Source organism: Sorex araneus, chromosome 6, assembly GCF_027595985.1.
Source record: "Sorex araneus isolate mSorAra2 chromosome 6, mSorAra2.pri, whole genome shotgun sequence".
Classification (NCBI taxonomy): domain Eukaryota; kingdom Metazoa; phylum Chordata; class Mammalia; order Eulipotyphla; family Soricidae; genus Sorex; species Sorex araneus.
The window spans coordinates 164403379-164428576 of record NC_073307.1 but is presented as its reverse complement, the minus strand read 5'-3'; the positions used below and the strand labels follow the sequence as shown (position 1 = coordinate 164428576).

Below are 25198 nucleotides of genomic sequence, written 5' to 3'. Positions count from 1 at the left end.
AGCGCGGGGAGGGTCAGATCAATAACTGAGCCAGAAATGAGCGTACACATCGAGATCCGCCCCCTCGCCGCTTCTCCTGCAGAATTTGCGCGTTTGAGGGTTCTGACAACAAAGTGGCCGAGTCACTGCACGCAAAGATGGATATTTGCTTTGGGTTTGGAACAGCACCTGGTGGGCCTCGGGGATTAGCCTCAGCTCCGAGGGTCTGCCTCTCGCCTGCAGCGTGCCAGGCAGACTCCAGTCCAGCCGGGGCGCTAGCTGCTGGTCTGATTTCCTTAGAAAGGCAAAGTCTGCTGGCTTCTATCACCCCAGAGATGTCCTTCGTCCCCTGTTAGTCCCTAAGAGCAGTGGGATTGGGAATTCAGAGACAACACTCACCTCGTCTGTCTCTGCCTCCTGCTCTCCAGACAAACGAGACATGACACTCACCCCGATGCAGACTTCTGATCTCCCACTGAAAATTGAGAATGGACCCCCATGAACTGTCCTCCTGGCAGTGCCAGTGAGGCCAACACAGCTGCCATTAAGGGAGTCAAAAATGCCGGTTGTTGGGGCCAGAACCATAGCACAGCAGGTAGGGCGCTTGCCTTGTATACAGCGAACGCGGGTTCGATCCCCGGTATTCCATATATTCCCGGAGCACCACTGAGAAGTAATTTCTGAGCGCAGAGCCAGAGGTTACCCCTGAGTAACACTGGGTGTGACCCAAAAAGGAAAAAAAAAAGATGCTCATGTTGATGTCATGGAAAGCATCACACAGGAAACAAGGCTGGATGAGCACGAGTGGGTCATACTGGCCTCGTCCCTCTCCTGGGTTTTTTTTTTTTGGTTGGTTGCTTTTTGCTCAGGGCTCTGTGTTCGGGAATTACTCCTGATGGATCAGAGGATCCTATGGGATGCTGGGGATCGAACCCAGGTGAGCCGCATTCAAGGCACAAACGCCCTCCCTGCTGTACTTTCACTCCGGTCCCATCCCTCTCCTTGTCTTTTTTTTTTTTCCGCTTTTTGGGTCACACCCAGCAATGCACAGGGGTTACTCCTGGCTCTGTGCTCAGGAATTACTCCTGGCGGTGCTTGGGGGGGACCATATGGGATGCTGGGAATCGAACCCTGGTTGGCCGCGTGCGAGGCAAACGCGCTGCTCCCTGTGCTATCGCTCGGGCCCCTCCTCCTTATCTTGATGTCTGTTTCTGTCTTTGACAGTAAAGCGACTGCGTACACGGTGCTTGGTCATAGGTCACCAAGGAGATTGGGCCTGGGGGGGGGCTGGGCCTGCACCCATGATGTCACAGAGGGAAGCACTCCGAAGCCCCCACCTACCTGCAAGGGCCCCCTGGGTCGAGTCCTCATGAGCTCCCGGCTCCGGGGGTGTCTAGCTTAGTCATGGACCCGCCCCCACGGCCCGGGAACGCCGCAGATGAGGACAACCCCAATTTCTTGCGCGTGGTATCACAGCGCCGCCCCTCCAGCCCCTACAGGCTGGACCGCCCTGGCATCCTCCACCGCAGCCCCGCCTCCAGCTCCTACGAGTCCTACCCCCTGGGAACCCCTTCCCAGGATGAATCACAGCAAAGCACACCCCCACCCGCCCGCAGGAACCCCCGTCAGAGCATGGTCCACTACTCGGCCTCCGTGCGCGCGCTTTCCTCTGAGGAGAGCCTGAAGCAGTCGGACAGGCCCCGCCGGCCGACCCTCGTCCACCCGGCCGGCAGCCACAAGAGGCAGTCCCTGAAAGACGCCGACAAGCGCCCGCTCCCCCAGGACTCTGCCGCGGAGCAGTGGCACCCAGAGAAGACCCGGAGAACCTACGGCAGCATAGATGTCCCCTACAGCTTCAAGCGCAGGGCCAGGCAGACCCTCGACAGTGTCCCTTCTCAAGTCATGATGCAGCCTTTCCTGGGGAAGCAGCAGAAATCGGCCCACACCCTCTCACACTCCTCCGGCAGCCTCGGCAAAGCGCATCCCGGCTCCTCAGAGAGCAGCTCCGACGAGAGCAAGAAACAGCCGGCCGCCAAGCTCCGCGGTGAGCAGCCCCGCTTCTGCCCGTCCGACTCCCACCACGGAGCCCTGCACGCGTAGTCTGTTTGCACCCCTCATCCACCCCGAGTCCTGGGCTCATGCACCTCTTCAGACCACGTGCAGTCACATGATCACGTCTGGCACATTCACCGGTGTCTGCCACGGCGGCCTAGTTGGCCTGGGCCCTGGGCAGCTTGGGGAGAAGGAAGCCCACCCTCGAGAGGATGAGCACTGGCGCGACGGGGCCAGAGCGGGGAGAGCCTTCCATGCGGCCGACCTGGGTCTGATCGATCCCCAGTATCACACGTGGTCCCTGGAGTGATCTCTGAGCACAGAGCCAGGAGTAAGCCCTGAGCACTCCTGAATTTATCTCACTGCCCCCCCTCCCAGGCAAAAAAAAAAATGCTATTTGGTTGGAGAAGTAGTGTAAGGGTTAAGGAGTTTGCCTTGCATGCAGCTGGCCTCAGTTCAGTCCCTGGTGCATGGTCCCCTGAGCACTGCCACGTGTGTATACACACACACACACACACACACACACACACACACAATGGATAGGAGAGATGCAAGCCATGAAAAGGTGTTCAGATAGACCCCAAATTCCGGAAGGCTGGTCTCTGCCATGGGAGAGGTCAGGGTTGAGTCCCCGATAGCAGCATAAGCTTTGCGAAGCTCCCACGTGCCTTGGACAGAAGCCCAGGAGCATCCTGAAGCCTTTCTCCCCTCAGCTCTGACTTTTTGTCTCCCTGGCAGTTCCCCATGCTCCCCGGCCTCGCCCGAGGGGGAGGGCTCTGCAGCTGTGCAGTTGGCTGTGCGAAGAACTGAGCAAACTCTACCAGGGCTTCCAGAACATAATCGGGAAACTGACAAGCTCCAAAGCCTTCGAAGCCTTCATTGCTTTCATCATCTACATCAACATCATTGTGCTCGTGGTCCAAACCTTCGCTATAGTCGAGGTCCGGGGCGGTAAGTGCTGGGAATCCCAGCTCACGCTGGAGAAGTGCTGCTTCCTGGGTGCTTGAGCCGGTCAGGGCTGGGTGATGGACATAACTTAACTCATTTGATCCTGGTCCCTGGGACACAGACAGACACCAGGCTCAGACCCACTGCTGGGTCCACTGGCCAGCCAGCCGGGTCAGCTGAAGGAGGGCTGCTGTTAACGGCTGAGGGCACGAGGCAGCGCCATCTGCTGTCAGAAGGTTGCTTTGGCAGGCACCCGGAAACCTTACCTTTGGGGTCAGAGCAGAAAACGGTGGAAGGTTCCTCGAAAGCTCCTGGGAGCAGGGTGAAGAGAAGGGCCTCTCCCGAGGCAGATAAGCAAAATAGAGGGGCTACCCTGGCTTCTTGCATGCTCACACGTCTGGACTCCACGCGTCAACAACTTTCCAGCTGTTGGTGAAAACCCTTAGGTGGGCTGTCTCGGTAAACCCCGCTTTGCAAGCAAGGAAAAAGACACAGCCCTGAAAGCCCATGGCAGTTTGGGGAGAGCTAAGCTGCTGAGGTGTCTGTGGGCATGAGGGGGTCATGAAGACTGCAGGGAGAGGGGAGCTGAGAGATGAAGCACTATTCTTGTCCCCACAGAATGGTACTTCATCGCTTTGGACACAGTTTTCCTTTGCATCTACGTGATCGAAGCTGCACTCAAAATCATCGCTCTGGGCTACAGCTATTTTTTGGACAACTGGAACAAACTGGGTGCGTGCGAGTGCATATGTGTGCGCGTATGTGTGTGCATATGTGTGCATGTGCATATATGTGTGCATGTGTGTACATGTGAGTGTGTGCGTGTGTGCATATGTATGTGTGTGCATATCTGTACATGTGTGCATGCCTTTGTGTGTGCATGTGCATGTGTGTGCATGTGTGTACATGTGTATGTGTGCATGTGCATGTGTGTGCATGTGCATGTGTGTGCATGTGTGTGCATGCGTACATGTGCATGTGTGTGCATGTGCATGTGTGCATGTGTATGTATGCATGCCTGTGTGCATGCATGTGCATGTTTGTGTGTGCATGTGTGTATGTGTACATGTGCGTGTGTGCATGCCTTTGTGTGTGTGCATGTGTGTATGTGTGCATGTGTGCGCTCATGTGTGTGCATGCGTGCATGTGTATGTGTGCATATATGTGCGTGCATGCATGTGTGTGTGCATGTGTGTGTGTGCATGTGCGTGCTCGTGTGTGTGTGTGTGTGTATGTGTGTGAGCGCTGGTATCCCTCTGTGTGCTGTGGATGCACATGCCTGTGGGAACTTCTACAGGGAAGGCTGTGGAGGCCGGCTGCTGGTGCTGGGGGCCGACAGGGGCTCTTACACAGGCTCCCCGTGTCCCCAGATTTCTTCATCATGTCTCTGGCCTTGCTGGACTTCATGCTGGTACAGCATAACTACTTCTCAGTCTCTCGCCAGATCTACAGCCAGAACTTCTTCCGCATCTTCAAGGTGTTAAAGAGCCTGCGGGCGCTGAGGGCCATGCGGGTCATGTGGAAGCTCAGGTCAGCCAGCCCAGCCTTGCTGCCCATGGGCGGCTGGGGGACACAGGCCTGGGAGCCCCGGGAGTCCACTGTGACCTGCCCCCCAGAGGGGTCCAGCCCTTGTAAGGAGGGGGGTCACCAACTTTCTGAGGCTGCTCTGGCTGCTCGCCCCAACTCACCCCCTCCTACTTCTACCTGCAGCTTCCTGAGAACCCTCCAGAAGGTGACCGGGACCTTGGAACGGTCCTTACCCTCCATCACGGCCATCCTCATCCTTATGTTTACCTGCCTCTGTATCCTACTCCAGGGAGGGAGGGAGGAGGGCAGCCGGGGGTTCTCCTGTCACTGTTGGCCTTGAGCAGTCGCTAAGTCCTCTTCTCGGCGATGCTACGGGCACTGTTCCGCTACTCGGACCCCAAGCACTTCCAGAGCCTCTTCAGCACAGTCTTCACCCTCTTCACTCTGCTCACCCTGGACGACTGGTCCCTCATCTACCTGCACAACTTGGAAAATGGTGCGAGGCCACGGGTGCTGGAGGGGGAGCGGGCGGGGGTGCTGGGAAGAGGACCCGGGACAGTGCTCACAGGGGGGGTGGTGCAGGTGGTGGGTGCATGGCGGGGGTGCCGGGGAGGGGACGTGGGTGGTAGGCGCTGGGCAGGGTGCTGGGACTAGCGTTCATTGCCCCCCCCCCCAGGAGCCTGGTACATCATCCCCTTCCTCATGATCTACATCATCATCCAGTACTTCATCTTCCTCAAGTGAGGCTCCCCCTGCCCCTCCCGGCCCCCTCCCCTGGGTCCTCACATGAGGTGGGGGGAAGAGGGTCCCCAGCCCGGCCCCTTGAGAGCACCCCACTGTGCCCCTCCAGCCTGGTGATTGCTGTGTTAGTGGATAATTTCCAGATGGCGCTGCTCAAGGGTCAGGAGCAAGAGGAGGAAGAGGTGCGGGGACACGGGCGGCAAGGAGGGCACTGTAGTGGGACATCAGGGTGGCTGGGGGCTATGGTGGGACACCAGGGCGGGCGGGGGGTGGCTGGGCCTGGGTGGGGAGCAGACGAGGGGCCCTGGACCAGTGACGCCGCCTCTTCCTCCCCCAGGCTGTGCTGCTGCTGGAGGACTCGGTGGCGGAGCTGGCCAAAGAAGGTGCCCGGGGGGCTGGAGCAATAGCACAGCGGGTAGGGCGTTTGCCTTGCACGCAGCCGACCCGGGTTCGATTCCCAGCATCCCATAGGGTCCCCTGAGCACCGCCAGGGGTAATTCCTGAGTGCAAAGCCAGGAGTAACTCCTGTGCATTGCCGGGTGTGACCCAAAAAGCAAAAAAAAAAAAAAAAAAGAAGGTGCCCAGGGCCTCGCCCTCTGCTCCCCAGAGCCGACACTGTCCTGCCAAGGCCCGGGGACAGCCAGTTCCGGAAAGGTCCTTCTGTGGCGGGTTCACGGCCTGTGGCAACCCGTGTGGCTCCGGGAGTCAGAGAGGGCCAGGCAGACAGATGAGGGAGAGAAGAGGGTCAGATGGACAGATAGATAGCTTGATGGACAGACAGACGGACCAACCCCCGGGCAGACAGCTGCCTTGGAAGGCCCTGACCGACGCTCCCTCCACCGGATGCAGAGTGAGGTGGGGGTCGGGCTGGAGCTGTGGGCCCAGCCTTGCACGCAGCCCACCCGGGTTCCATCCCTGGGGTCTCATATGGTCCCACATGCCACCCATTGGCCTTATAACTCTTCGAGGGGCGGGACCCTAGAGGCCTGGCCCAGAGTCCTACCCGCATCAGGGACCTTCAATTGCAAACACCCAGCAGAGTGGGGCGGGGCGGGGCCTGCAGGGCTGCGGGCAGTCTCTCCCCCTCTGAGCGGGGGTGCTGGGGGCTGCAGGCACTCTCCTTCTGTGGGGGTGGAGCAGTCGCCCCCCCCGGGCCAAGTCCTCACATGTCCCGGCAGTTCCAGCCAAGTGCCACCTGGGCCCGGCCTCCACCCCTTCGGCTCGAAGCCCAGCGTGGACTTCAGGCTTCACGGGCTAGGCCCCGCCTCGGCACCTCCAGGTCACGGTGGCCACAGGACTGGGGGGCCATCCCTGGAGGGGAGGAGACAGGTGCCGGACGCCTTCGGGCCCTCTGACTGTCGGGGTTCATTCACCCTCTCCATCTCTGCCCCCTTCTCCCCCTCCAGAGTCCAGCGAGACGAAGGACTTCGACCAAAGGCAGCAGATGGAGAAAAAGTTCGGGGGCATGACGGAGAAGTAAGGGGGAGGCCTGCAGGGAGGGGAAACTGGGGTGCCAGACCCGGCGCCAAGCACAGTATGGGGGGGCCCACCCAAGGGATTGCTCTTGAGGCTGGGGCAGGGACAATGTCCACCTCTGTCCTTCAGAGCAGCCTGACACTGTCCCCTGTGCCAGGCCTGTGAGACTCCAGGGACTCCCAGAAGCCAGAGCAGCCCCAGAAGAGCCAGCAGCAGGCGGGGCTGGGTGTAGAGGGGCGGGGCTGGGATGGGACTGGGTTGGTGAGGGGCAGGGCTGGGGTGTGGAGGGGCGGGGCTGGGATGGGGCTGAGCTGGTGAGGGGCAGGGCTGGGGTGTGGAGGGACGAGGCTGGGATGGGGCTAGGTTGGTGAGGGGTAGGGCTGGGGTGTGGAGGGGAGGGGCTGGGGTTGGAGGGGCGGGGCTGGGATGGGACTGGGTTGGTGAGGGGCAGGGCTGGGGTGTGGAAGGAGGGGTGAGGAGGGGCGGGGCTGGAGTGTGGGAGGGGCTGGGAGGGGCTGAGGTGTGGAGGGGCAGGTGGTGCCCCCCCCTGACACACCCCTCCCCGCAGCCCTGGGTGGAAGAGGCTCTGTGGACCGGGTGGGACCAAGCCAGGGTGCAGGGGGTCAGATGGCCTGTCTTGCCAGCCAGGGCTCGTCCCGCCCAGGCTGCCCCTCCGGCGCCCTCCCCACGTCCATGGCCAGCCCTCTGGGCGCATCCTCACTGGGAGAGTGGGCTTTGGACACCCTTCGACAGCCCCGTCCCCCCGGGTAGGCCCCCAGGAAGGCTCCTTGCTGGCCCTGGTCAGCAGCAGGCGGCGGTGTGGCTGGGACTGTGCCCGGGTGGGTGGGTGACCTTGTGGGTTCCGGCACCTTCTGCCACCCCCACATTTGTGGCATTTCCTGGGGGCTCCTGCGGCCCGGGCCTGAGCGTGACAGGGAGCCCCGACACTGCTGGCCTCGGGTGAGACCGTGCTGGGAGCGTGAAGCGGGGCCCCGCCCGCGGTGAGGGCGGTCAGCGGGCAGCTGACGGGCCAGGGAGATGCGGGAGGTACAGGAGAGGGGAGGGGGCACTTGGAAGAAAAAGGTGGGGCGAGTACGGGGGCAAGGCGCGGTTGGTGCTAGGGCCTTGGGATCTGAAAGATGGAGGCTGGGGAAGGAGGCCTGGGAAGGAGGCCTGGGGATGGAGGCCTGGGGATGGAGCCCTGGGGATGGAGGCATTGGGATGGAGCCCTGGGGATGGAGGCCTGAGGATGGAGGCCTGGGGATGGAGCCCTGGGGATGGAGGCCTGGGGATGGAGGCCTTGGGATGGAGGCCTGGGGATGGAGGCCTGGGGATGGAGGCTTTGAGGATAACCCCTGGGGGGGGTTGAGACCTGGAGGTGGAGGCCTGGAGGGTGCCCCTGGGGGCGGAGGCCTTGGGACGGAGGCCTGGGGACGGAGGCTTGGAGGGTGACCCCTTAGGAGTTGAGGCCTGTGGGATGGAGGCCTTGGGATGGAGGCCTGGGGATGGAGGCTTTGAGGATAACCCCTGGGGGGGGTTGAGACCTGGAGGTGGAGGCCTGGAGGGTGCCCCTGGGGGGGAGGCCTGGGGGAGGCCTTGGCATTCCCAGCGCCCGCAGCCCTCCTGTGCCCCCAGGCAGAAGGAGCTCATGCTGCGCTTCCTGCAGCTGACGGCGGCCGTGGAGCAGCGCCAGCAGAAGTTCCGCTCGCAGGGCGCCGTCATCGACGAGATTGTGGACACGGCCTTCGAGGTGAGCCGCGCTCGGGGCGGGGGCGCGGGGGGCGGCAGGGCCAGCCGCTCCCGCTGCCCTTCCCGCAGGCCGGAGAGGAGGACTTCAAGTAGCGCCCCTCGGACAGCCCCCGGCCTCCTGCACGCGGCCCACCCTGAGTCAGGACCCGTCCCCAAATCTGCGGCATGGACCGGCTTGCGGGCGGGACCCCAACAGGGCACCCACCCTTGGGGGACGGGGGCCAGCGGCAGCCCCGGTATCGCCCCAATAAAAATAAACCCAGTGATTGTTCCTGTGACAGGGCTGAGGTGCGGGGTGGGGGACATGTGTACATGTGTGTGAAGGTGTATGTGCGTGCTCGTATGTGGGGACTATGGGGGTGTATACACTTATGTGTATGGGGTGCCCCTTCACCGTGTGGTCACATGTGTGGGTGTGCATGCTCACGTGTGGGATATGTGTCCAGGCAGTGGGGCGGTGGGACACTCCTCTTGGCCTGTCTCCTGGGCATTGGCTGGCATCAGGTGGGCAGGTGGCTGCTCAGGGAAGAAGGAGAAAAAAAAAAGCTGGGGGGCTGGCGCGATAGCACAGCGGGTAGGGCATTTGCCTTGCACGCGGCCGACCTGGGTTCGATCCCCAGCATCCCATATGGTCCCCTGAGCACTGCCAGGAGTAATTCCTGAGTGCAGAGCCAGGAGTAACCTCTGAGCATCGCCGAGTGTGACCCAAAAAAAAAAAAAAAAAAAAAAAGCTGGACTGGGTTGGGGTGGGGAGGAGGGCAAGACGCCCCAGAATCTGGACTCAGAGACCAGGAACTCTCGGGGCCCCCAGGTTGCATACCCTCAAGGGTCAGAGGTCAGAGGTCGTGCTGCCTGGGCCAGACTAAGAGCCTAAGTGAGAAGAGGAAGCGAGGAAGCCCGGGAGGTCGGTGGAACCCTGGGTGTGTTCAGGTGGCTGGGTCAGGGGTGAGCCGGGGGAGGGGGCACCCTTGCCTGCCTCTGGGGCATAGACAAGCTGGGCAGGATGCCCTTGTCCCCTGACAGTTGGGGATGGCAGTGGGACGCCCCAAAACCCTTGGGCCTGACACAGGGAGCTGGGGAGTTGGCAGTGCGCTGAGCTCTAGCCCAGCTCTAGGGGATGCAGCCCCCAGGAGTGAGGCCAGGCGAGTGGGCCACAGGGGTGGAGTTGGGGTGAGTGCTCAGGGCCCCAGCAAGGAACCCCCTCCTGACGCTGACCTCAGCAAGGCCCACCCCCAGCCCTGGCGCTGGCGGCCCATGACCCAGAAGAGACCGCACTGAGGGGCAAGTGCCAGCCGGCGGTGGGCGTGCACGCCCAGGGCTACGTGGCCGCCCTGGCCTGAGAGGTCAGAGGTTCAGGCACTTCTTCCAGGCCCGGGGCCAATCCCCAGACCCAAGCCTGCCAGCAGTGACACCATCAGTGACACCTGGCACAGCCAGGAAGAAGTTCTGAGCATAATGGGGAGTGACTGAAACCCCCCTCCCCCGCACACACCAGGGGCCCTTCCTCCCCGTGCTAGCTCCGGGCCCTTTGGAGCGCAGGTGGAACTGACAGCGAGCCTGGCATGTCCCGCCTTCGCCCTCCTCCCACCAGCCCTGCCTGGCTCCTCCTCCCGGGGCCCCTTGAGAGGCCTTGAGAGCGGGAGTGACAGACGGGGGGCACAGACGGGGGGCGGAAGGACCTCAGGCTCGCTCTGCGGGGCCTCCTGCCCTCATTCCGCCCCGCTTCCGGATCCTGCTCTGTTTCAGATCCTGTCCCAGGCTGGGCGTGTCCTGGTGGAGGGACAGCTCCGACGAAGCGTGTGTGTCCCTGGAAGCATCCCCGGTGTGTGTGGCTCCGGGGGCGTGCCGGCCTGTTTGTGTGTTCTGGGTTGCCAGGCCGCGAGAACACCTGAAGCTGAGTCCTGGTGTCTGTGCGCAATGAGTGTGTTGACTTGCCGGTGGGGGAAGGAGACGTGACAGCAGCAGCTTCCAGGGGCAAAGGAAGACGCAGGCAGCGATTTCCTTGAAATGACGTGAGGTCTGTGGTCAGGAGGGGCCGGAGCGATAGATAGTACAGCAGGGAGGGCGTTTGCCTTGCACGCAGCCGACCAGGGTTCAATCCCCGGCACCCCATAGGGCCCCCTGAGTTCCTCCAGCCCACACGGCAGAGCCTGGCAAGCTCCCCGTGGCGTATTGGATATGCCAAAAACAGTAACAACAAGTCTCACAATGGAGACGTTACTGGTGCCCACTCGAGCAAATCGGTGAGCAATGGGACAACAGTGATATAGTGCTACAGAGCCAGGAGGAACCCCAGGTGTGACCCAAAAAGAAAAAAAAAATCTGTTGTGATGAGAGGGTTGTTCTGTTGTTGTTGAACGCTTCCGAACTCTCTCCCACCCCTTCTCCTGGCATCACTATTGTGTGACGGTTGTCCACACCTGTATGCAAGCTCCCTAGGGCTTGCACCCAACAGTGCTCTGGGCTCACTCCTGGCTCTGTGCCCAGGAATCATTTCTGGTGGGCTTACAGGACATATGCAGTGCTAGGGATTGAACCTGGGTCGGCCATGTATAAGGAAAACACTTCGCCCACTGTCCTACTGGTCCGCCCCCCCCACACACACACTCTTAGCTGAAGCCCCCACTTTCAGCCTGTGGCATTCACCGGGGTTCACACCTGTTTAAAGTGCTCGCGCCCACCAGGCTGCCTGCTTGTGGCATTGGGAAATCACAAACAGCAAAGCTATTCGGTGTATGTGGGACCCTGGGGGTTTGAATTCATGACCAGATGTTTGCACGGCAGGTGCTCTAAGCTCTCGGGCTATTCCTCTGGGTCGAAATGACAAACGTTAGGGCTGGAGAGATAGGCCAGGGATAAGGCGCTTGCCTTGCATGCGCCAACCTGAGTTCAATCCAGCGCTATACATGGTCCCCTGAGCCCCACCAGGAATGATCACTAGCACAAATCTAACCCCACTGGGTATGGCCCAACCCACAGCAGCCCCTCCAGCCCCGGGTGAAAACTCTGCATCTTGTCCCTACATCCCTCCGGTGAGCAGAAGCTGCAATGTCCCCTTGGCCACGCTGGACTGTGGCACGTCTGCTCATGTGCCTTTTTTTTTTTTTTTTTGCTTTTTGGGTCACACCTGGCGATGCACAGGGGTCACTCCTGGCTCTGCACTCAGGAATTACCCCCTGGCGGTGCTCGGGACCATATGGGATGCTGGGATTCGAACCCGGGTCGGCCGCGTGCAAGGCAAACGCCCTACCCGCTGTGCTATCGCTCCAGCCCCTCATCTGCCTTTTCTGCGGGAACATCGGCACTGGGAACGCAGTGCCCGGGGACTGACCCACAGGTCAGGGACCCCGTCTTGGGGTGCCATCTTCCCTAACCAGGAGTCTGGGCCTCTGTGACTGTGACGCGGGGATGTCTGGGGGCGGGGGGGCTCCAGGTTTGGGGGCTCAAGCTTGCGTTTCAGTGGGAGGGGAGAGAAGCTGGAATAAAGCACGGGGCAGACACGTTGGCAAGAAGCAATACCAGCGATTTATTGCAACAGACACAGCCCGCGGCCCCCCGTGCCCTCCACCCGTGCGCCGCTCCCACGCTCCCACGCCAGGTTCGCCGCCAGGGGTCTAGAGGGGCACGCAGTCGTGTTTCAGGAGTTGGGAGGAGTTCTTCCAGGGGACCACCAGGATCTCAAAGTCACAGCGCAGCTTCTGCAGAGAAAACGCAGGAGAGGAGGGGGAGGTGAGGCCGGCCTGGCGCCCGCCCCCTCTCCAGCCAGCTCCCTCCCGACTGGGGGAACCCCAGCCTCTTCCTCTCTGCACCCCACCCTGGCCCGTCGGCTGAGTCACCCACGGCACAGAGACAGGTTTGGCCAGACATCAGCCTGGCCAGCCCGACGAGTTCGGGCCAGACACCTGAGGGTCAGGGTGCTGGGGCCCCGGGCAGGCCCTTCCTTACCTCTTGGTCCTGCTCTGCGGCCAGCGGGCAGGTGGTGAGGTCCATCTGGTCTCTGGCCCCCATGGTCTTGCGGCAGGCAGTGCTCCCCATGTCCACGGTCAGGTAGTACTTAACTCCGGCCACCAGCTGGGGGAGAGGCGGGCAGGTGAGGGGTGCCAAGACCCCCCCTTTGAGCAGGCCCCTCGTCTCTGCTCAGTCACGTCCCAACCCTCCCCGCCCAGATACCTGCAGGGTGCTGGGGACCCCAGGGGGAGACCGGAGCGTGGGCATGAAGCCCACAGCCCCACTCCAGGGCGCTCTTAGGGTCCAGGGGCTCCGGCAAAGATCCACGTTTGCAATGTCCCTGCGGGGAACGGTCCCCATCACTGGGGGCTCCCTGAGCCCTCACCTGGCTGCTGGCGCGGACGATGTTCGTGTCCCGGAAGAAGTAGAGGCTGTTGCTGCCCATGTTGTAGCTGGCCACGGCCGCCTGGGCTGCCCTCTTCACCTGCGGGTCGTCGATAGGCAGCTCTTGCCGGCCGCCCACCAGGCGCTCCCGGGGCCGGGCGGCGGCGCGCTGCGGCAGCGCCAGGAGGCAGGCGGTGGCCAGCAGGGCCAGGCTGAGCGCCAGCGGGAGCTGCGGACGGGCCATGGTCGGAGCTGCGGCCGCTCGGCTCCCTCCGCTTTTACGGGCTCCCGGCCGGCGGCCCCGCCCGCCCGCGCCCCGCCCGCCTCCCCGGGGCCCCGCACACCCGCGCACCCCGCAGCCCTGCCCTCCCGCGCCCCGCCCGCCGCCCGCCGCCCGCCGGGAAGGTCAGCGCCGGCCCCGCCCCGGGCCCCGGGGCGCCCTGGCCGTCGCCTCCATCAGTGGCCCCTGGGAGGGGGCCGCGGAGCGGGCCTGGTGCGGTGGCGCCCGGCACCGGCCTGAGCCCGGGACCGCGCGTGGAATGCGGGGCCGGTTGGATCCCCTGCAAGGACCCCCCCAAGCCCTGCAGGACTGATCCCTGAGTGCAGAGACAGGAGTAAGCCCTGAGCTCCGCCGGGGGTGCCCCCCACCAAAAAAAAAAAAAAAAAAAACCACGACCACCGAAACACAGAGTGCGAGGACCTGTGCAGCCACCAGGGGCAGAAGAGCCCCAGTCGGGGGTCTCCACTTGGACGCACAAAAGGGGACCGTGGTCTGAGCCCTGAACACCGGCTCGCTTTTTGCTGGCCGCCTCCTGCGCTTCCAAAGCGGATGGAGCCCAAAGCTGGTGTGTCCCTCGCCCCCCTCCCCAGCTGTGCTGTCACCTGAATACAGGCCACACGTGTGGTGCTCTGGTGGCAGCTTCCTGGGTGCTGGGGGGAGTATGCGGGGGGTGGGGGGTGGAAGGGGTTGGGGGGAGGGTTGAATCCCGAGACTCCCTCCGGCAAATCAGAAGCTCCTGTCCTTGGGGCATCTGCCCAGACCCGCACCCTCTATTTCTTTGTCCTCTGCGCCTCAATTGGTGAGAGGCTGTAAGTGGCCGATTCCTTGTCATCTAACGTTATGGCGACACTTACCACCCCAGCGGCGTGGCTGGAGATAAACAGGGCTGCTTTTGTTTTTTTGTTTTGTTTTGTTTTGTTTTTTGGGTCACACCCGGCGATGCACAGGGGTTACTCCTGGCTCTGCACTCAGGAATTACTCCTGGCGGTGCTCAGGGGACCATATGGGATGCTGATTAGAACCCGGGTCGGCCACATGCAAGGCAAAGGCCCCACCCGCTGTGCTATCGCTCCAGCCCCTGAACAGGGCTGCTTTTGAAGGCACCGGCCTTTCGGGGACTGGCCTGATCTCTGAGATACAGAAGCCAGCCCCGAGCCGGCGGGCACTACAGAGCTGACCCTGCTGGCACCCCCATGCCAGCTGCATCGGGGATGATCTGTCACTGTTTCCGTGCTGGGGTCAAGACCCAGGGCCGCACATGAGGCATAAGCTCTGCCACTGGCCCCCGACCCTGGCCACACCTTGTTACTGCTCCTTTGGTTGGGGGGGGTCCACCCAGTGGTGCTCGGGAGCCCTTGGTGCCAGGAATCAGATCAGGGCCCCTGGGCCGGAGCCATAGCACATCGGGGAGGGCGTTTGCCTTGCACGTGGCCGACCTGAGTTCAATTCCCGGCATCCCATATGGTCCCTTGAACACTGTCAGAAGTAATTTCCGAGTGCAGAGCCAGGCGTAACCCCTGAGCACCCTCCCCCCAACAAAAAAACTCCTCTTGCAGGCCAAGAATATGCCAGGCAAGGCCGAGTCTGCTCGGAATACGGGGGGCGGGATTCTCCCAGCTAGGGGCCGGGGCTCAGGTCTCGCAGTCCAGCTTACCGAGCCGGAAGTGGTGATTATGTGGTGAACATTCGACTCTGCACCCCCTGCAAAGGCTGGGATCTTCCCCCAGGGAGGCCAGGCCAGAGACTGGTCATTGCCCAGTCCAGCTGCCACACACCCACTCAGCCCAGCTGTGAAAAACAATCTCGGGAAGAGCCTGTCAACTGCCTAGGGCTCAGGTGTCTGCCTTAAAGGGACAGACCCCATTTGTGGGCTGGGAGCCGGTAGGGCAGCGAGAGGGCTGGCAGGAGAGCGGGCAGAGGGGGCAGAGGCTGCCTTGAGGGGCCAGGAGCTCCGGGCTCTCCCGGCTCATCCCAGGGGCCCGACCTCCCCAGCCTCCGTCCCCGTTCAGTCTGGGGTGCAGGTGCGGTGGGGCAGAGACGAGGGGGAAAGGGCGTGGCGTCGGGGGTCCTGGCAGGTGTCCCGTCTGGCCGGACGGTGTATCCCCCCACCTCAGAGCAGCCCCGGCCCGATGGCTACTTTCACAAGGAAGTGGGGGGGCCAGCAGCGGCGGGGCCGGGGGGCTGGCGGTAGGCGCTGGGTATCCCGGACAGAGCCGGGAGACAGGCTGGGCCCGGAAAGGTTTTCCCAGGGCTGGAGACGCGCCTGCCCGGAGCCTGGACTCCATCCTGTCTGACCAGTCGGACTTCTGGAAGGAGGTTGTGCTGGCGCCTCCCGTCTGCTGCGGCCCCCGGCCAGCCCAGGGGTCCGGCTGAGTGGGGCGGCCTGGCGTCACCCCGGGGCCAGCTGCTCGGGGCTCCTGCGTGGGGCCGTGGCCTTCCTCCCGGCCCTGCTCCCCTTCCGGCTCCAGCTCCACAGCAGGCCCGGGCCGGAAGGAAGCCAAACAGGCTTGACCCATACACCCTAACCTCCCCGGGGCTGGGACACTGCGATGCAACGGAACTGGCTCCGGATCACCCTGGGGAAGGGACCGAGAGCCAGGCCCCATGGCTGCCATGGGTTAGGTGACGAGAGTCGGGTGCACCTGGGCCCCACGGGGAGGGGCAGGAGCTGAGCTCTGTGACGTGGCCGGGCTCGGCGTTGTCCCAGCTTCCTGCTTGCTCCTGCAGCGGGACCACCCCGGGCCGCTGAGACTCGGCGGGCTGGGCGGGGTGGGGTGGGCAGGGGGGATGCTAACCAGTACTTGGCGCCCAGGCCTGGGACAGGTGTGTCCGGGGCCTGACTTCAGGTCAGCTGATCCTGGATCCGTGATCCAGATGAAGGTGGGGCCGGCCCTCTGAGAGGCCATTGTCTCAAGGAAAGTTCTGGATGTTGCCAGTCGCCCGCTGCCGAAGGACTGATTAGACAGTTGTGTGGGACGTAGATTAAGGGTGAGGGCCGCCAACATGCTCCGGCCTCTGGGAACAGCCGTGGGTGAGGGGTGGGCGGGCCCCGGGGAGCAGGTGAAGGTGTGGGCCGAGCCCAGGCAGGGTGTGGAGGATGCGCCAGGCAGGGTTGAGTCAAGGGACCCCCACGTCCTGCTAAGAACCACTCCCGTGCCCAGGCCTGTGAGACCCTCAGAACACGAAGGTCAGGCTGCAGGCAGACCCCACCGTGGCTGGCCACATGCGTTGGGCCCTTCTGGGGGTTGGAATGAAGCCCCCGGCAGTGATTCTGGCGGCTGGGACGGCACCCACCGAGGAAGCGTGACCCCCCCAAATCGGCATCACCACTCCCCCCATCCTGATTTTCTTAACTCGCCCTGTTCTCCTAGCGCCCCCACCTACGTGGGCCCCGAAGTCCATCAGTTGGCAGAGTTGGCACCACATGGCCCGGTGTCTGCACCCCAAGGTGTCTCTGTGAGGGTGTCTGGCCATGGGCTCGGGGACACACAGGGGAGGCCAGGCCAGCTGCCGGTGGGGGCTGGTGCAGGTGCGGCCCCTTGGCCCCCCGCTGGGAAGGGCTCCTTCCAGCCGCTCCTCTGTGTGCGCTGCTGACTCAGCCTCGCTGGCTAAGGTCTCTGTGGTCTCGGGTGTGTCCCGCCTGCCCAGCCCCTCACCCTCTGTGGGTCTCCACAGTCCGCAGCGCCTCACGTAGGCACTGCCACCAAGCCACACCCGGCCCAAGGAATATCTTGAGATGAGCCAAGTTGTTCATGTGCCGAATTTCTCTTTCCCCTTATCCCAGATCATGAAAACCCACCAATCCCGCTGTCACGAAGAAAATCCCGTCAGCACGCTGGTCTTCACTGGTGCCAAACAGGCAGGGTACCCACACACCCTAACTTTCCAAGTGGGGAAACTGAGGCTCAGAGAGGTCAGATAGGGCAGTGGGGAGGGCGTTTGCCTTGCACGTGGCAGACCTGGGTTCCATCTCCAGTACCCTACATAGTCCTTCAAGCACTGCCAGGAGTGACCCCTGAACCCAGTGGGTGTACCCCAAAAACAGAAATGAGGGAGAGGTCACGGGAGGAAAGGACACAGGCTACCAGGAACTGGATTTTTCAAGTTCCGCTCTGAGATCAGTCTGGTGACTTCCGCCAGCCTGAGGCCAAATTCCTGAGCCTCTGAGCCCTGTTTCCTACCTTAGGAAATAGTGGTCCCGAGACAGAGGACGGCGGGGGGGGGGGGGGGGGAGAGGGGGTACGGCACTGAGCCCTGTTTGCCCCCCCTCCCTGCCAGGGGTCTGGGGAAAGGCCTGAGGGCGGCTCAAGGGCCTAGAAAGGGCCCATGACAGGTGCAGGGGCCTAAGCCGACACCCCAGTGCTGCACGTGCACCTCGGTGACTCCCAAGTCCCAGGGTCTGGACCCCGGCCCATGGGTTTGGGGCCACACTGGTGCTCAGGGCTCTACTCGGAGATCACTGGCGGGCCAGTGACCCAGCGCCCTGCCAGCCGTACCGTCACTCCACCCCCAAGGAAACTTTATTTTTGGTTTTTGGGCCACACCCAGCAGTAGTCGGGCACGACTCCTGGGGCTCAGGGATGCTGGCAGTCGAACCCGGGTTGGCCACGCTGAAGACAAATGCCATGGCTGCGTGGTCAGTGACAGCAAATGGCACATGAACACACCAACTCAGGTGCCCTCTGGCAAGGATACTCTCGGCCCAGACAGCCCATGCCAGGCACCTGCTGGCTCTCCTGACCGGCGCCCTCTCGCCCACAGCCAGCCCACCGTCTCCCGTATCTCGCCCGCCCACCCATCTTTCCAGCAGGTGCTGTCGAGCCCCGCTGCTGACTCAGCCGACATCTGGAACACCTCGGCCCATCCGGATTCCAGGAAGGAACAGCCCACACTCTCCCACAGGCCCAGGGAACAGCCCAAGGCCCACAGGGCTGGGGTGGCACCTTGCAGAGGGGGAGGAAGTTTCGACTGATCGGAGATTGGGGCGTTCTCACACCAAGCCCAGCCTCAAGGCCACTGACTTTATTGATTGAAAAAACATTAAAAGGCCAGTGACAGGCACCTAACAGACCAGAGGAGGGGGTGGGGGCGGGGGTGAGGGGAGGGGCCAGGAATCCACTCAGAAAAGCTGGTCATTGTCAACGTGAAACTGGCAGGGGGAGGGAGAGGCATGCAAGAGTGAGAACCCCCAGCAAGTCGCCTGGTGACGGGAGAGAACCCCCCCAAAGATCCTGGAGCACATCGGAAGTGAAGTGAGTGAACAACAGCAACGTCTCCAGTTGTAGAGGCTGGGGAAGGAGGCCCCGTCGGCTGCAGAGTTGAGACTCGAGGCTGGGGGCCTCCCAAGAGCATCACAAGAAGGCGTCGCACCACTCGCGCAGGCACCCGAAGCAGTCCCGGGACTGCTTGGCATTGGCGCCGCAGGTGTCCTTCAGCCACTCCCGGAAGAGGTCTTCATCCTTCTTCAGCACCAGAAACTGGCCGAGGACCACGTAGGCCTGCAAGGCGGGAGGAGTCAGGGCGCTGCCGAGGGCTCTCTGGCCCGGCTGCTGCACTCTGGGAGGCCTCACCCAGAGGTGCAGGGGGACCTACAGGTCCCACCTGGGGCCTCCCGCAAGCAAAGCCCGTGCTTCAGCCCGTGGAGGAATGCTCTCTCTGGCTTCTTAAACCATGAGTCACCAAATCCAGTGGGGGGCAGGGAACAGCGGCATAAAATCTGGCAACAATAAAATATCTCGGAACACACAGAACCCCCTAATTCTACAGGGCAGTGAAAGAACGGTTGTGGTTTCTTTGTTTGCTTTTTGGGTCACACAACAGTGATGATCAGTGACTCCTGGCTCTGCACTCCTACACTGGGGAGTTACTCCTGGTGGGAACCACATGGGATACCAGGGATAGAACTCGGGTCAGCTGCGAGCGAGGCGTTAGTAGGTAAACGCCTCCCCGTTGTGCTACTGCTCGGGCCCAAAGCCAGGGGTCCGAGGGCACACAAGCCGCCAAATCCCGGGGGACTGGAAGCCCTGAAGCAAGCCTGCTCCGTGGGCGCAGGAAGGCGCTGACCGCCCGCTATCCACCCGCAACCGGGCACTCACGGGCCAGCCCCCGGCCCCCACACCTTGTCAAAGCCCCTTTCCTCCAGCTTCTTGCCCAGGACTTCGCCGATGCCGGCCAGGCTCCCCACGGGCTTCTCCCCCATGGGCTCGGCCACGAAGTCTCGGTGCTTTTGGGACGTTGTCATCTTGAGCACGCTGGAGCTGAGAAGCCCGAGAGGAGGCAGGAGGTTAGGGCGGGACCCCCGGACCCCCCGAGCCCTTCCTGGCGGGGAGCCCCGGGGCTAGGAGAGCCGGAGGCCGAGGCTGCCTCCATCCCCCCCCCCCCCCCGACTCCATGGGCGAGAAAACGCCTCCCCCGGGCTAAACACAGCTCCGCGCCGCGCCTTCTCACTGCCCGGGGGGAGACGACCCGGCCCCGAACAGGTGGGCGCGCGGGGCCCGACGCCGCCGAGCCGAGCCGCCTCCCGTGACCTTGGCCGGGAGAGGTTCGGCCGCCGCGTCCCGGGGCCCGACCCGCCCGCGCCCGGCGCGAACCCGGCTCCCGGCCCCGCCCCGGCCCGCCCCGGCCCGCCCCCCGCAGCCGAGCCCACGCGCCGCGCCCCGCCCTCGCGGCCGCCGAGGGTCCGCACGGCGCACCCCCCCCACCCCCGAGCCTCCCGGGGAACCCCAGCGGAGCCCGGCCCCGCGGCTCGCGCCCACCTGCAACGCCTTCACTTAACGGCTCCTCCCGCCACCCGGCTGCTCCCGCCGATGCCTCAAGCCGCTAGAACTTTCTCGGGTTTCCGCTTCCGGGTCACCTCCGGAGCGCCTTCTCGCCAAACCAGGCCTTTCTAGCCGCCTAGAGCCATAGAGACGAGGCGCTCCGGCCCTCCCCGGCGCCGTTGGCGGCGGGGTCTTCTCTCCGGTGGCTCCACGGGGAGCCTGCGGGCCTCCTAAGGTCTCGCTCTCTGGGGCTGCGTTTCCCATCTCGGAACCAAGAATTCGGAAGAAACTTCGTTTACCGGCGGCCAGACGACCGGAACCCAAGTTCTTGACCTTGGCGAGGGGCGGTGGGAAGACTTAGGGGACGGACTCGGAGGGGGCGGGCAGCCGGAAGGCTCCCGAGAGTGGCGGAAGTTCCGTGCGTGGCGGAACCCGACACCGAGCCGTGTCTGCATCCTCGCTGTCGGGTCGCCGTGGTCGAGCTGGAAGCGAGGCCCCGGGGAGCTCGGACCCGGCCCCGCGTGACTGTGATCCGCCGGGAGTCACTCTCGGTGCTTTTCCCGACCCAGCCGCGGCCGAGCCCGCAGAAACGGCGCCGTTCAGGCAACGCCCGTGGCAGACGAGCGCGGAGGCGTAAGTGTCCCGGGCCGGCGGGCCGTGGCGTGTCCTCGGGAAAGCGGCGGTCTCGGCGGTGACAGGCCCTGCGGCCCCGAGCGGCATGGCATGGACTTGCTCGGGACCGGAACCGTCTCGATGGTCCTCACTGGGCTCCGGGGCTTGAGGGATGAGCGTCTGGGTTGTGCCCTCGAGGGAAGAGACGTTTTGAGCGTTGCTATCGCTCGCCCTCGCGAGGTGGCCAGCACGAGTGGTTCCTTGAAAACGCTTCTGTGGGGCGGCGGGAGCGCTCGCCTTGCACGCAGCCAAAAGTTCGCTCTCTGGCATCCCATATGGTTCCCCGGACACCGCCAGGAGTCAGCACCCCTGAGCGTTGCCGGTTGTGGCCCCCAAACAAAAAGCAAAACAAACCACTTCTTTAGGGTTTAGAGAGATAGTAGTGGGGGGGTAAAGGCACCTGCCTTGCACGCAGCGGAGCCACATACGGTTCCCCTGGCACTAGCAGGAGAAACTCCAGCGCCCTTCGGGTGTGACCCAGCATCCGCCGCTACCCCCAAGTTATCCCCTGCTCCCGGGTCTCCTGGCTGCAAAGGGCACCCTCGCAGCAGGATCCACCCGCATGCAAGGCAAGCACCTTATTACACTCCCCGCACCCACCCCCAGTACCTTTGCACTTAAGGATTACTTCTGTGGGGGAAATTATTCCTGGTGGGGCTCGAGGTACCATATGGGATACCGGGGATTGAACCCGGGTTGGCCACGTGCAAGGCAAACACCCTACCTTGTACCGTTGCCCGGGCGTGAGATCCTTCCAAGGGCATGGCTTTGCCGAAATGCTCGCTGAGGTTATTTTATTCCAATGACTAAATGACAGTACTCCCGAGTTCATGACCTTCATCTGAGGGTTTGAAAGGATTCGAATCCAGCGCTTGGACTTCAGACCCCACGTTTCTTGCCCAGGTCACGGTGTCACGTGCCGCCTTCAGAACAGCCCTGGGTTCTGAGGGTGCCCTGCCAGAACTCAGGCGGAGGTGACTGTCCCCGCATCCCCCCCAGCCTGGCGCAGGACCCAGCATGTCTCAGGCCACCAAGAGGAAGCACGTGGTGAAGGAGGTGCTGGGGGAGCACGTGGTGCCCACTGCCCACCAGCAGATCGTGCGGGTAAGTGTGCGGGCACCACAGCAGCGGGGCGCTCGGCCTCCCCCTCCCGGGGTGGAGCCAGCTGACGGGCCGCCGCCTCCCGTATGTGCAGGTCCTCCGCACCCCGGGGAACAACCTGCACGAGGTGGAGACGGCGCAGGGCCAGCGCTTCCTGGTGAGCATGCCGTCCAAGTACCGCAAGAACATCTGGATCAAGAGAGGTGAGTGCGCAGCTGTAGGGCCACCTGTGGCGCCGGGGGGGCGGGGGGGGGACGCCGCGACTGTGTCTGTCCTTCCCTCGCGGCAGGGGACTTCCTCATCGTGGACCCCATTGAAGAGGGGGAGAAGGTGAAGGCCGAGATCTCCTTCGTGCTGTGCAAGGACCACGTGCGCTCCATGCAGAAGGACGGGCTCTGGTAGGCGCGGGGGGGGGGGGGGGAGGCGTGGGGGGGGACGGGCTGGACAGGGCGCCACAGGGCCAGCCGCTCCCTGACCTGACTCTCCCGGTGCAGGCCCACAGAGTTCTCGGAAGTGGTGGAGAAGCGTGAGAGCAGGTGAGGACGCCCCCGCGGGATGAGAGCTTCCCACCCCCAGAGAGAGCTCCGGATGGGGGGGGTTCACGCCCAGCAGTGCTCAGGCCTTACTCCTGCCTCTGTGCTCAGGGATCACTCCTGGTGGGGTTCCGGGGACCGGAAGGGGTGCCAGTGGTCAAACCCACAAAAACCAAGAAGGTGTCAAGAGCCTGACTCGGAAGGCGGGTGCCCAGGGTGCCCGTCCTGTTCCTCCCGTTCCTGGTCTCCTCACCCCTGACTGGGAGCTTGGGGTATCCTTGACTCGGACATGGACAGTGGGGGCAGAGAATCACTCCTAGAGTCTCTGCCTCTTCCTTCTGACTTCCTGAGCCCTGACCACCAGGCTACCCGGTCCTCCCATTTGCAGGGGCTCCCGACACTCCATTTTGTTTCTGTGGAGGGCGTGGGCTCACTTTTTTTTTTTTTGGCTGTTTTTTTTTGGGGGGGTCTCACCTGGAGATGCTCAGGGTTACTTACTCCTGGCTCAGCGATGCAAGGGGGACCACATGGGATCTGGGAATCCAACTCAGGTCGGCAGCGTGCAAGGCAAGCGCTCTACCCGCTGTACTGCGGCTCCAGCCCCTGACTCTTGCTTTCCCGCGCGCAGACAGACCCAGCTCGAGCTCCCGGCTGAGCCCCCCGCATCAGGAGACGACTCCAGCTCCACGGACGACGATGCGGACCTCTTCATCAACACCAACCGCCTGCAGTATGAGGAGAGCGAGGAAGAGAGCGACGAAGAGGAGGAGGAGGAAGAGGAGGAGGAGGCGGCGGCCTGAGGCCCTGGATGGGACTAGCGCAGCGCCCCTCTGAACCCACCTTCCTACCTGGAGAATTAAACCCCTGGCGGGCCGTGACGCGCCCATATCCGCGTGGCTTCTGCAGGGAGGGGGCACGTGGACTTCCTGGGCGTGGGGGGACCGGGTGGGTGGTTGGAATCGCTCCGGGAAACTCTGCCCCTCCTTGGGCACCTGGACGGTGCCAGGCCCTCGCTGCGCCCCCCTCGCATGATTCAGTGACGGGAGACCGCCCCGGAGCCCCACCCAGTGCTGACTCAGGACCCAGCTGTCGGGCCTGGTGCCCACCTGCCTCTCGAAGCTACTCAGGGCGAATATCATGGTGCCTCGGCGAGCTGCTTCCCCTTCTGCCTTCCACGTCTCCATGGCTGTGGACGTGGCCCCCGACCCCGCGGCTGACCTTGTGGCTGCCTGGACCCCAAGCCCCCCACATCTTGGAGGCCTCTCCCACTGACCACACTCTCCTTGCTGGCCTGGACCTTCCCTGCCGCGTCCAGCTACGGGGCCGTCTGTGGCCTTAGAGGCTTCTGCATCTGCCGGTCCTCCCACCGGTGCTCCGGCCCGCGGGACGGGAGGCACCTTCCGAATGTGAAGCCCCCAGTCCCGGCTCCAGGCAAAAGTAGCCTTGGGCAGAACCTTCCCTTTCTCCAGGCGTTCTCCTTACATCGTGCAACTGTGGCCCCAGGGCTCCCCTCCATCTCCAGCCCAGCCCCCCGGGTTTGGTTCAGCTCCTGAGTACAGACCCGCTCGGGCCGCGCCATCGGTGGGTAGTTGATCTTCATCTCGTCCCAGTTCCGTCCTAGCGCCCATCTCTGCTCCGACGGGGCGACGCGTGTGCCTGATGTGCTCCGAGTCGCTGGCGCTTCTGTTTGTGCTGCCGAGGACGGCGGCCCTGGCTCTACCTCACGCAGAGTGGGAGCCCCTCGCCGGGGCGCCGTGACCCCCCATCTAGAAAGCCAGAATCACCTCGCCAGTCCCGCTTTCTCCGGGATCGCCACTTCATTTGTCTGAGCTGAGGCAGTGCGGACTGGGGGGCCCGGGACGGCTAAGGAACCTCATTCGCTCATTCACCGTCACGTTCGCTTTGTGGAGCTTTTCATACGCAGGTACATGTATGTGTATGTAGAATCTTGAAGTGTGCACATACACGAAAATGCACCGGGTGAGTTGAAGATAGTGTGTATATCTTTGATTCAGCTCTCGAGTGTTCTGTTGTTATAAAAGCTTCTTTCTCTCGAAAGGAATAAACAGCCACTTGACCATGTATTGGATGGATCCTTTCTTCCGTGTCTTAAGATGCATTTTTTTAAATAAAAGATTTCTGCATATAAATGGATATGTCTTTGAAGTGTTCCTTTCTGGGGGGGTGGTGTGAGGTGGCCCTCCGCAGCAGGGCTCCAGGCTGCTTGCTGACCCCTGGCAGGGCTCAGTATCCCCTGGGATGTTGGAGACACAGCCCGGAGCCGTGTGCAAAGCAGGCGCCCTCCCTGCGGTATTGTCGCCACTCCCCCCCTTGTTATTTCCTTCAATTGTGTCAAACTACACATCATGCAGCACTCTGGTCAGTGTCCTGATGAGGTCATCGTGCTGCACCCCCTCTCCAGAAGGTTCTGCCCAGCCCCAGCTATGCACCTGCCCCTCCATGTTAGGGCTTTTTTTTTTTTTTTCCTTTTTGGGTCATACCCAGCGATGCTCAGGGGTTGCTCCTGGTTCTGCACTCAGGAATTACTCCCACTGGTGCTTGGGGGACCATATGGGATGCCGGGGGTCGAATCAAGGTTGGCCGAGTACAAGGCAAATGCCCTCCCCGCTGTGCTATCGCTCCAGCCCTCACGTCCGGGTCTCTGGGGTCCTGACTTGGTTCCTCGGACGTGGGGTTGGGGGTTATTTGTCTTTTGTCATCTATGTGAGGTCAGGCTCCAGCCCCTGCCAGGCCAGCCACCCCGGGCTCCTCCACACCCTGCCATATGGGTTCTTTTCTTTTGGTGTTTAGGCCACTCCCTGTGGCGCTCAGGGATTACCCCTGGCTCTGCACACAGAGGTCACTCCTGCTGGTGCTCGGGCACTATATGGAATGCCGGGGATTGAACCCCAGTCAGCCACATACAAGGCAAGCGTCCTCCCCGCCGTGCTACGGCTCCGCCCTCTGCTGGCCGTGAAGCCTCCAGCATCTCCATCCTAGTCCAGGGCCCTGTGCCCCGACCGGATCCATGAACTGTATTTGAGAGTTTA

At 62.9% G+C, this 25198-nt stretch overlaps 4 protein-coding genes across 6 annotated transcripts; 2 read left to right on the top strand and 2 right to left on the bottom strand.

Moving 5' to 3' along the window:
• The first annotated feature begins 1541 nt into the window (after positions 1-1541).
• On the top strand, positions 1542-8676 carry CATSPER1 (cation channel sperm associated 1). 3 transcript variants are annotated; one of them, XM_055142874.1, is made up of 12 exons: positions 1544-2023; positions 2770-2982; positions 3598-3711; positions 4350-4509; positions 4690-4781; positions 4859-5002; positions 5183-5246; positions 5357-5429; positions 5585-5630; positions 6654-6723; positions 8359-8473; positions 8542-8671. In XM_055142874.1, the coding sequence occupies exons 1-12, from the start codon at positions 1612-1614 to the stop codon at positions 8563-8565; spliced, it is 1527 nt and encodes a 508-aa protein (XP_054998849.1). In that variant the 5' UTR covers positions 1544-1611; the 3' UTR covers positions 8566-8671. The 3 variants fall into 3 exon arrangements, with proteins under 3 accessions (XP_054998851.1, XP_054998850.1, XP_054998849.1); XM_055142876.1 differs by lacking the exons at positions 5357-5429; positions 8542-8671 and having other exon boundaries at positions 1542-2023; positions 8359-8495; XM_055142875.1 differs by lacking the exons at positions 5357-5429; positions 5585-5630 and having other exon boundaries at positions 1542-2023; positions 8359-8676.
• A 3302-nt stretch (positions 8677-11978) lies between these two features.
• On the bottom strand, positions 11979-13168 carry CST6 (cystatin E/M). The gene is made up of 3 exons (XM_004618540.2): positions 12806-13168; positions 12418-12543; positions 11979-12170 (listed from the first exon to the last, which is right to left on the bottom strand). Exons 1-3 carry the CDS (start codon positions 13046-13048, stop codon positions 12087-12089), a joined length of 453 nt encoding a protein of 150 aa, XP_004618597.1. The 5' UTR covers positions 13049-13168; the 3' UTR covers positions 11979-12086.
• A 4923-nt stretch (positions 13169-18091) lies between these two features.
• BANF1 (BAF nuclear assembly factor 1) lies at positions 18092-19954 on the bottom strand. Its single transcript, XM_004618433.2, has 3 exons — positions 19840-19954; positions 19203-19341; positions 18092-18582 (listed from the first exon to the last, which is right to left on the bottom strand). Exons 2-3 carry the CDS (start codon positions 19323-19325, stop codon positions 18436-18438), a joined length of 270 nt encoding a protein of 89 aa, XP_004618490.1. The 5' UTR covers positions 19326-19341; positions 19840-19954; the 3' UTR covers positions 18092-18435.
• Positions 19955-20217: 263 nt separating this feature from the next.
• On the top strand, positions 20218-24302 carry EIF1AD (eukaryotic translation initiation factor 1A domain containing). The gene is made up of 6 exons (XM_004618539.2): positions 20218-20475; positions 21418-21618; positions 21710-21818; positions 21905-22013; positions 22110-22151; positions 22777-24302. The coding sequence occupies exons 2-6, from the start codon at positions 21532-21534 to the stop codon at positions 22946-22948; spliced, it is 519 nt and encodes a 172-aa protein (XP_004618596.2). The 5' UTR covers positions 20218-20475; positions 21418-21531; the 3' UTR covers positions 22949-24302.
• Positions 24303-25198: the final 896 nt, after the last annotated feature.